General features: G+C 34.5%; 2 protein-coding genes across 3 annotated transcripts; both read right to left on the bottom strand.

Annotated features, from left to right (window-relative positions):
• On the bottom strand, nt 2400-5832 carry LOC107628860 (probable nucleolar protein 5-1). The gene is made up of 9 exons (XM_016331476.2): nt 5683-5832; nt 5474-5561; nt 5259-5300; nt 4944-5123; nt 4691-4855; nt 4032-4232; nt 3277-3774; nt 3074-3208; nt 2400-2993 (listed from the first exon to the last, which is right to left on the bottom strand). Exons 2-9 carry the CDS (start codon nt 5549-5551, stop codon nt 2631-2633), a joined length of 1662 nt encoding a protein of 553 aa, XP_016186962.1. The 5' UTR covers nt 5552-5561; nt 5683-5832; the 3' UTR covers nt 2400-2630.
• LOC107632281 (V-type proton ATPase subunit E2-like) lies at nt 8498-10156 on the bottom strand. 2 transcript variants are annotated; one of them, XM_021117513.1, is made up of 7 exons: nt 9888-10156; nt 9669-9793; nt 9455-9555; nt 9202-9358; nt 8908-9116; nt 8687-8786; nt 8498-8583 (listed from the first exon to the last, which is right to left on the bottom strand). In XM_021117513.1, exons 2-7 carry the CDS (start codon nt 9768-9770, stop codon nt 8560-8562), a joined length of 693 nt encoding a protein of 230 aa, XP_020973172.1. In that variant the 5' UTR covers nt 9771-9793; nt 9888-10156; the 3' UTR covers nt 8498-8559. The 2 variants fall into 2 exon arrangements, with proteins under 2 accessions (XP_020973172.1, XP_016191466.1); XM_016335980.2 differs by lacking the exon at nt 9888-10156 and having other exon boundaries at nt 9669-9877.

Raw genomic sequence — 10488 nt, 5'->3', positions numbered from 1 at the left:
AGTTGACCACGGGATACTTTGTCTTACTCAGAACCAATCTTATATTTTCGTCGAGCCACAAGCAAGCAAAAATTTCTCGATCAAGTTCAAAAGCCGAGTTTCGGGCCTTAGATGATGCTATGACTGGCATCATCTGGTTGCAAAAGTTGTTATATGAAATGCACCTCCCATCAGGTCCTGCTCCAACCTTGTACTATAATAACCAAAGCACAGTGTTAATGACAAAAAATCCTATCCTCCATCACAGGTCCAAACACTTCGAAATTGACTTTCATTTTGTGAGGCATAGAGTGGTACAACAATTGGCTCATGTTGTGCACATTCCTTTCCAGGATCAAATTGCGGATGTTCTAACCAAACCAATTTGAGAAGGAGTGTTAGAAACAATGCAACAAAGGACACAAAGTAGTTAGATCCAGTTAGCAATTAATAAGTTGGCACAAATCGATTAGTTAATCTGTTAACTGAACTGTTATACCTGTTAGAATTACACACTACTCATGATCCACATTCACATATGTATAAGTATAATTCATATTAGTGTAATAAGTAAAATACATCTCGTTTTTCCTAATCTTTTATGACTTGACACTCTCTTCTCTGATTTCTTCCCTCTCTCTTAATCACACTTCACTAAATTTCCAGTACCTTTCATGTTACTTCTATAATCCACTAAAATAGAACAAATTAAATAAGATATATATATATATATATATAGCCAGGGGACTCCTACCTAAAGCGAGTCGATTCTCTGACACTGGCCACTAGGTCATCGTCAAAAAGACTTTCTAGTTTATCCTCTACTTCGACCAGCCTCACTGGCTATATATATATGCCATAGTAGCAAAAACTATCAAGTTTACCTAAAGTATTCTCCAAAATAGTCATTTAAATTAATATGCTGACATAAGTACATTAATTAAAATGCGAACAAAATTATTAAATTCTGACTCTCAATTACAAAAAAGAAAATGAATATTTAAAAATTATATTCAAGTATTGCAAAAAGTTCTACGATTACAAAATCTTAATCTATGCCTTCCAATATAGAACATAATAATGCATAGGAAACGTTTCACGTGAGGTAAAGTGAAAATGGTATTTCAATGCTCCAGGTGTGACTAGGTGTCAACATTAATTTGTCATGAGATTAGAATGATCATTATATTCCCATTTATAATATCGTAAAGACTGTAATGGACAGCTTCAATATGAGAGAGAAGTGGATAGTAACTTATTGAAAGGTGGAGAAAAAAAAGAGTTCGGCTTTAATGAAAACATCTTTTTGACTCTTCTATTGCCTTAATGTCTTCTAAGCCAGCTAGAGGGAATGCACCCTTTCTTTAGGCAACATTGGCATTAACAACATCTCCACAATTTTCAAACTCAACATCTTTTAATCTGATCACAGACTCATTGTGCACCCAATTACCTCTAAATTCGCAGTAGTACTCTATTCTTTAATCTAAGCCTTTGAACTATTTTATATTAAATCTCAATGATATCAGCTAATGGTATATTGGTATGCCAATAAAGGACACTGACTCACCTAAAACACTTCCTAATATATATACCTAATGCATCAATCTTTCCATGATAATAATACTTAACTAATCATCACTTTTGTATCATAATCCAAGGAAAAAAAAAAGATCATATGCATTATTTTTGTATTTTTTTTTACACATTTTTCTACTTTTAGTATTAAAAGTAATTAATAAAAAAATTCAAAAAATAAAAAGTTTATCTTTTATATCATTAAAAAATATATATACAAAAAGTTGTGCAAACATCAATTTTAAAAAACTAAACCAAACTTTTTTGGTTTACACTACACTAACACACTCACTCGCCACTGCGGGTTCTTATTCCACCACCTAGATTTTTCTGTTTTTGGTCAGGGGTCCACTATCTGGGTTAAAAACCCGGAGCAGGTTTGATGCGAGACCATCAGACCAAATATATACAATTGGGCAGCAACTAATAGTCAACATTTCCACGTCTGTGACCCAAAATCAAAGACTATAAGTCTATGACTAACAAGATGTATCGAATGTGCAGAGTGGTTTATCGTTGTTGTTACGTTGACCACTTCTACTTGCGTTTTACAGAAGAATACGCAAATGATTACATTCACTTGCAGCTAATGCCATAGAGTAGAGCTGTAGAGACAACTTAATTCTGCTGAATATCTACACTTACCATCTTTCTTTATCAAGAAGCTTGAACCTCCAACCAACCAACCACTACTAAGTCTCCCGAAAACAGCCTGACCAACAAGACATTTACACAAGAATAGTAGAAATCATAACATTCATCATAGGCATAACATGGCTTTTTCACTAGTGATTTTGAACACACTTTCAATGTTTAATTTGCATTTTAATGATGTAACATGGTTTTAAGAAAAAAGGCATTAAATAAGGACCCTTCTCCATTCACAAACGAGGTTGCATCAAAATATACGCACTAGTCCGGAGAATAATTGTCCCATTAATCATTAACAATCAAGCTACAACCCACATGAAAATGCAAAATTTATACCAAATAAACTACTTTAACTGCCACAGGTATACAAAAATGCTTCAGCCACCAGATCAATTAGCCGGTAACTACACAACTACGTCAATTTAGTCCTCACTTTTCTTCTTTTTCCCTTTCTTTTTGCTTGGCATTTCAGCTGGTTCTTCTTGCTCTTCATGCTTTTTCCTCTTTTTCTTCTTTTCACCCGCATCCTTGTCTCCATTCTGCAACTCAGCATCCTCAGTAGAATCCTTCTTCTTTTTCTTCTTTTCCTTCTTCACTGGTTCCTCGTCAGCATCCCCATCAGCTTGCAAAGTTTCTTTATCCTCTTCATTTTTCTCCTTCTCCTTTTTCTTCTTTTCTTTCTTTTCTTTCTTTTCTTTCTTTTTATCAGTAGTCGGCTGTTGGGTATCTTCATCCATAGCAGAAGCCAATTGCCCAATAACTGAATCTGCTGAAGGATTGTATGTCTACAAAGAAGATAACAATCAACACAGATAACAAATAAGATTGAAAATGCTATAACTATCAAAAGAAGTAAATAACTAACCTTTGCCGGGGTTATTAATCCACCAGCTCCTTTCTTTCTATCCTTGTCATATGCCTCAATCTTGGGCTTCCCCTTAGCAGAACCACCAAAACGACCTAATTCTTTGCCTTCAAGGTTTCTCAACCGTGCTTCAAGCTGTTCAAAAACTTGTGTAAGGGAATTCTGTAAGAGAGGCAAACTAACAAACCAAGTATAAAAACTACCTTCGCTCTGTTCTCCAATCCCATAGTGTTATCTTGACCATCTCCAAGAGCATCACACCTAATGGCCAATGCTGACTTTGCAGCAAGTGACCGAGAGATCTTGCCCTTGAACTTTGGAGCGGCCTGACCAATCAAGGATGCATGATAAATAAGACCATACTTGGGAGTTGCATGCTTAGTCTTTAATGCCCTAAAGAGAGCCTTCTCAGCACCAAGAATCTGGACAGTACTACCAGGCTGCTTTGCAAGATTTAGTAAGCTACCTCCATGAGCAATGAGACGAGCACCAACGAGCTCACCAACCAGAGCCGTCAAATTGGGAGCAATGGTGTTCATCCTACTTTTCAGATAATCAAAGAGTTGAGCTCTGTACTCTGAAAGAGACAAAACCTGATCACAGAGTTCTCTGATATTTGCCAGATCAAGCTCACCAATTTCAGTTCCCATAGATATCACAGACGCTTCCTTCAATTCTGCCTCAACTTCCTCTGGCAAAATCTGAAACAATTTTCAGGACAAAGAAAATTAATGAATTTAATACTACAAACTTATATCCTTACCTCAATCAGGAATATAAATTCAGAAAATGTTTCTTATCAAGATATCCCATTATTCATGCTAGTTAACATCAGCAAATATAGTTACTTAAAAGATATGAATAACTTTTTACATTGTACTGAATTAGAGAAAACAAGTAATACAATTTTTTGTTCACCAAAAGAAACTACTGAAAAACTATCAAATGAAAATTCTACCTCAGAGAAATCAAGACTTGCAGCATTAACACGATCACCCATCAACTTGACTGCCCTTGCATATTGGATGTTATCCTGAATAATTTTTGTAAGCTCTGGAAAATGCCAACCATACCATTCTCGAACCCTCATGGCATATGTATTCAACTCTTTATCAAGATCATCAAGTAAGCCAATGGCCTGGACAATCATGGTATCCACCTTAAAACACAGACATCATAACGTCAGTAAGCAGCATTTATCACAAGAAGAAAGTGTGAAAATATCAAGAAAGCATAGTAAAACACACTTCAATCAGTAAAATTTCCATTACAAAACTAAGTAAATAAGAATTTAATAGTTCAAAAGATAAAAGTTCTCAGTAATTGAGAGACAATAGATAGCAGCAAATTGAAATCCCCTACCCAATAAAATTGAGGCAGAGCCAAAAAAGATCATGAAAAGATGGATAATCACTTCTAACATCATTTCTAGGGTTTTATCAATTAGAAATGAAACTTGCCAATAATTCTTGATGAATTGAAGTTGAACAGTGGCATATGGACATTAGCAGAAGAAAATCCGTTGGCGATATATCCATGTAGTAAATAAAGAATTATCAGAGTGCAATAAATAGAACAATGATGATGATGATAAAGATAAACTCTATGTAAACAAACCTTCTCAGCACTAAACTTAAGTTTATATCTTGATAAGCTATGAGATAAACCCAAGCTCATAGGTGCCATATCTTGTACAGCTAGACCAGATATGAGTTCAGTTAACTGATTTCTAACTCCTCTCATCAACTCCATAACAGCATTGTTGTGAACACAATCAATTTGCTGCAAGGTTGAAAACATATAGCAAATTTAGCCACGAGAATGGTAAATTGTAAAAATGAAACTATATGCAGGGGTTTAGGTAACACACCAATTTCTCCTTAATTGCATTCCCAAGCTTCGAATCAGCAACAGCTAATGTATCTTTGCCACAATGAGCACGCAGGAACTTGCGCAGACCCTTGCTGGCTTTACCATCAATCAACAGAGTAGCAGCCTCCAAAGCTTCCGAAGTATTCTCAAACTTGGAAAAAGCTTTCAACTTGACCACCTAATTGTTCACCAACCAAGTTTCAATGATTTCTTCAAGGAATAGCATACACATTCATACTCATTACGGTTTATCCATGTTATCATATAGATTCCACAACCAAAAGACATAAATACAAACAGTAACAGTATAAACCTGTCTAGCAGACTCTGCAGTGGAAAAGTCTTTCCATAAGTCCTGTATAAAACAAAATTACATAAGAGAAACAAATTTATCAGATCAAGCACAATAAACAATACATAACATGTAAATAGATATGCACTTCACAAAACTGCAGTACATTATACAGTTACAAAAATCAGAAAAACGGGGTCGTTGGTGGTGATAGTGATATGGAAAAATAGCAATACCTCAACTTTAGAGAGCTTCCCTTCATCAAGAACCTTGAATAGGGCAAAGCCCGCAGGAGTTTCGAATAGCACGAGCATTTCTCTTCGCCTGAAAAAACAAAGGCACAGAAAAAGTCCATTAGAAACCAGAAGACGAGAGAAAGGAATAACAAGAACCGTGAAGGAGTGTGATGAAAGGAGTAATAGTTGAGAAGAGAGAAGAAAATAACCTAAGTCAAGAGCTTGGTTTCAAATTAGGGTTTTGGAACATAAACCCTAGTAGTGCTGAAAGAGAAGGAAGAAAACAAACGCGGAGATGAAAGCAGCAGCAATATATACAACACTCCATGATGAAGTCATTGCTCCCCCTAAACCCTTTTTTTGGTTTCACTATCTTTTTTTCCTACCTTTTTTGGGCCTGAGATTTAAAACTACTTATATTGGGAATTTTAGTTGGTCCAGGCCCAACATTGTCATTTTAATCTTATTTAGTTTTTTCCCGTGGGAAAATGAGAAGACACTGGAAGTTTAATTCAAAAAAAGAAAGATGGACAAGAAAATTATGGTATGTTTTGACAAAAAAATGTTATTTATACGTTAAAATTAGTCACTAAAATCAGTTACTAATATATTTGTATATTTATATTTTAATATATATTTATATTTTAATATATATTTATATTAGTGACTAATTTTTATAATTAATTTTGGTGTACACATAGTATAGTCAATGTTTTGAATAAGCATTAATTTTAGTTTAAGAAATTGTATCTACGTTATTTTGATCATTTTGATTTTTTTTTGTCTTTTTCGCATTTGTTCTAACACTAGAAGGTTGAAAAGAGATACTAAGATAAAGGGTGATACTACCGTGGGGAGAGAAATTAGGTGAAGAGTGAACATTATTTATTTTAAAATATAATTATAAAAAAAAAATAAAATAGAGAAAAATATTAAAAAAATAAAGCATCATGTATAATGCACACTTTCTTTCAAAATTTAATTACACTCTTCACCCTTCATCTAATTTTTTGTCCTTCACCAAAGAAATTTTCTAAAACAAATTGGTAAGTTGTGGTATGTGGTTGCCCCTAATTCTAAATTGCGATTTTTATGCATTATTATGCCCAACCTTTTAGAGCATGCATATAGATTTGGGGCCTTGGGGGCTATTTTAACGATTTTTTTCCGTGTTTCTTTTTGAAATAGCTTTGAGTAACCAAATTGGAATGGACTATACATTTATATTATAACAATTTATTTGAATAGATTAATGCTATCTGTACATTATTTGTTCACCAAGTAGCTAGTGATCTTGCCAATGAGTAATAGTTTAAATGGCATAATCTCCTCATACTTATTTAAGAGGTTGCGGATTCGAGTCTTTATATCTTTGGTTAAAAAAAAAAAGTAGCTAGTGATCTTACAAAGCATTTCATATTATTTTATTTTATTTTATTCTTAAAAAACCATTGATTCAATTGGTTTAGTAATTTTTGGTTTAACTATTTTTCATTGGAGAAAAAAAAATACTATATGTCATGTTTTTAATTTTGTTTATAATACATCATTATACAAATTTTTATTCTACTCCACTATAGCACCCACCAAAGCCAATAGTTATTTTCCGTAACCCAGAGAAAATATCCAACTTTCAAGTTGAGGAGGTAAAAAAACAATAGTTAAACTCTAAAGTGGTCTCTGAGATTCACGGTTTGCACCAATTTAATCTCTGACTTACCAATTGCACCATTTATGTCTCCGACTTTGTAAAAATTGCACCAAGGTCGTCCCTAGCCATATCTCCGAGCAAATTAATGAACGCCGGCAATGACCTGGCACTGAGAAGCCACGCCCGCCCAACCTTCTTTCTTTCTTCTCTTCTTCTCTGAAACCCAGTCCAGCCCGCAGACCTCCACACCAACCTTCCGTCCGTCCGTCCGTCCCTACCGCCGGCGACCACTGTCGCTAATCCTCCATCCTCCCTTCTTCCTTTTCTTTCTTCCCTATTTCTCCATTTCTTTCTTCCTGTACGCAACACCCCTGTTCGTGGCGCTACCTCTGTCTGCACCTTCCAGTTCCGGTGAAAACCACCAGCGGCGGCGAAACTCTGTGCCGCTACGACACTACCTCCTCTCCTTACGCTATCTTCTTTTTTCACTCCTCAACGCAGGTTCCATTCCATTCTCTGTGTCTGTTTTTTTTCTAGTTTTTTTTTTTTATTTCAGTGCCTTTTGATTCTGCTTTTACTGATCTTGTTAGACTTAGGATAGTTGATTATTTGTGTTTCTGGACTGAATGTGTATTGGCTGGTTGAAATTTTTGGGTTGATTGATGCTTACATTAAACTGAAATTGCTGTTTATGAATCCTGCATACAATCTGTTCGATAAATTGCATGAAAATTAAATCTTATGTCTGATCATCATAGGCTTCAAATTTTGTTTTCATTAGGCATTGTAACTCATATTGTGTTGTTTTCTATGAGTTTTTATGATGATTGAGATTGAATTTTGGTTATGCACTTGGTGAATGTTCTTGCTTAACACCAATTTGAACTGAAATTTTAGAATTCATTCTTTGTTTGGTGTTATATGTTAAGTGCATACAGAGTTAGCAAGTGAATTGATGATATTGCGTATCCATGTAGTTGTTGAACATAAATGATCATATACACAATCACACGAAGGTGATGATGCCATGCTAGAAATTGGGATTAAAACTAAGTATAGGGATCACATTGGGTCAAACAGTTTCAATTGCCACCTGAGCTTGCCGTTATCTACGCCAGCGTGGCTTCTCAGTGTCAGGTCACTGCCAGCGTTCATTAATTTGTCCGGAAATGTGGCTAAGAACGACTTTGGTGCAATTTTTACAAAGTCGGGGACATAAATGATGCAATTGGTAAGTCAGGGACTAAATTGGTGCAAACCATGAATCTCAGATACCACTTTGGGGTTTAACTCAAAAGAACAATAAAGAGAAGTTAATGTATTTGAAAATTATTGTGACTCAGAAAGAAGAATGCAAAATTATATGAATATACAGGAGGCAATGTGGTTGATCTTCCACTTGCTGATGAAAAGAAATTAGAAATCTCTTGTATGTTCAACCTAACAAGCGTTTCCGAATCTGCAATAATAATAATAACAAGATTAAGAAAATGAAGCCATGATTAACAATAAATAACACTACTTTATGAGATTAGATAAGATATTAATGAATGAATGCATGCCTCGGGCAATTTGTGGCGAAAAATAACATCCAAGCGTGCATCAAGGGTGTTCTCCAGCACTATCTTCCCATCCTCCGAAGCCATTACTACTCCTCCATTGCTTCAATTATTATTCATTTCAAACAATTAATTAATTAATTAATTAATTAATTAATTAATTACCACAAAAGCAATAGGAACAATATATATATAGAGAGAGAGAGAGGGAAAGAAATAATTACCAAAAAGGTTCAAGAGAATCGGCGCCGTTGCCGTTTTTAGGTGGTGGTGGGAGATAAACACGCTCATCAATGGTGATCTTAGGTGGTTGCTGGAGTCGCATTTTATCCATGTAATCTTTCTTGCATTCCTCAATCAATGACTCAATTAACTTCTTATCACTCTCTCTGCATCTTATTATCACCGATGGTTCCCTCATCCTCACTAAACCCTACAACACATTCCATTTCAATGTATAGTATACGTATATACGTATATCCGTATACATATACGGTTATATGTATATATAAAAATACCTGTAGAATCAAGTCCCTGAGGAGTTTCCTGTAAACTTTCTTATCATTAGCGAGACGTGAGAGAGCCTTTCTAGAAGCTTCCTTCATTGCATTCACAGTGTCATCTTGTGCTTGAAGCACTTTTATACGCGATGCATTCAACTGCATCGAGTATTCACTGCACCCACACGTATACATGCATTCTCATTCAATTCAAGTTAATTACACACATTTCGTCATTCATCATATAATTAATTAAGTACACACCACTCACATCTTTCTACGAACATCGATTTGTTTGCTTTTCCGCTCGTATTCCTGTTTGATCTTTTTCTTCTCAGCCTCAAGTAATTGTAGTTTCTCAATATTGAATTCCTAAAACATATCAAATATTATAATAGAAATGATTTAAATTATCAGAAGTTTTTTCTTCATCAACTTCGTATAAAAGTAATTGTAGGTAAGTCTCTGTCTAGAACAAATTGTACCTCCTCGGCTGTAACCGAAATTTCGTTAGCTTTTTCCTCGGCTTCTTGGCGGATGAACTTAATCATCTGCTGGATCTGCTTTGATACATCCGCATCCTTCATCTTTCTTTTCTTTCCTCACAAACCTGAAACTTTTTTTATGTTAATACAAAATATATGTATTGATTAAATTGATAAACTCTCAAATTTGAAAAGAAAGAAAAAGAGTGTTAGCATTGCCTGCTACAATCAATTATCTATTCCAACTATTTCCAAATATGTAGATAAATGTAACTATGTTTTAGCTTGAGATAATGATTATATAAATGAAAAAAGGAATTGAATAAATGAGAGGAAAAGGAACAAAAAAAAAGCTAATGATTAGGGTTAGTTAGTTGATATATCCAGTGGCTTAGTCAAATGCGATATATGTATGCTATTTTGGGGTTATTGAACAAGCAAAACAAGGACTATAGAGATTGTTAAAGAGACAAGTAAATATTATTTTTTACTCAAGATCCATCTTTTTCGTAAAGAGATAGCAGCGGGTGAATGGGCGATATCATACAGTCTCTGGAAAAATGGGGACCTAATTTATTTATTTATTTGGTAATAATTTATTTATTTATTTATTTCAGTAATTATTATATTTTTTATTTATTTAAATAAAAAATCCTCCAATCTATGGATGTAGGAATGGTGAAACCTTCAGTTGACTAGTACAAACTTTACATGGAAAAAAAATTAGTTTTTGGTATACACGTAATTATTTTTTGCTATATATATGCATTGGACACCACGTTCCCAAATGAGGTGCTCAGAAGGCTATAAGCCGATAACC

The sequence above is a fragment of the Arachis ipaensis genome, chromosome B03 (assembly GCF_000816755.2).
Source record: "Arachis ipaensis cultivar K30076 chromosome B03, Araip1.1, whole genome shotgun sequence".
In the NCBI taxonomy this organism is placed as follows: Eukaryota; Viridiplantae; Streptophyta; class Magnoliopsida; order Fabales; family Fabaceae; genus Arachis; species Arachis ipaensis.
This window is presented reverse-complemented; position numbering and strand designations above follow the sequence as displayed.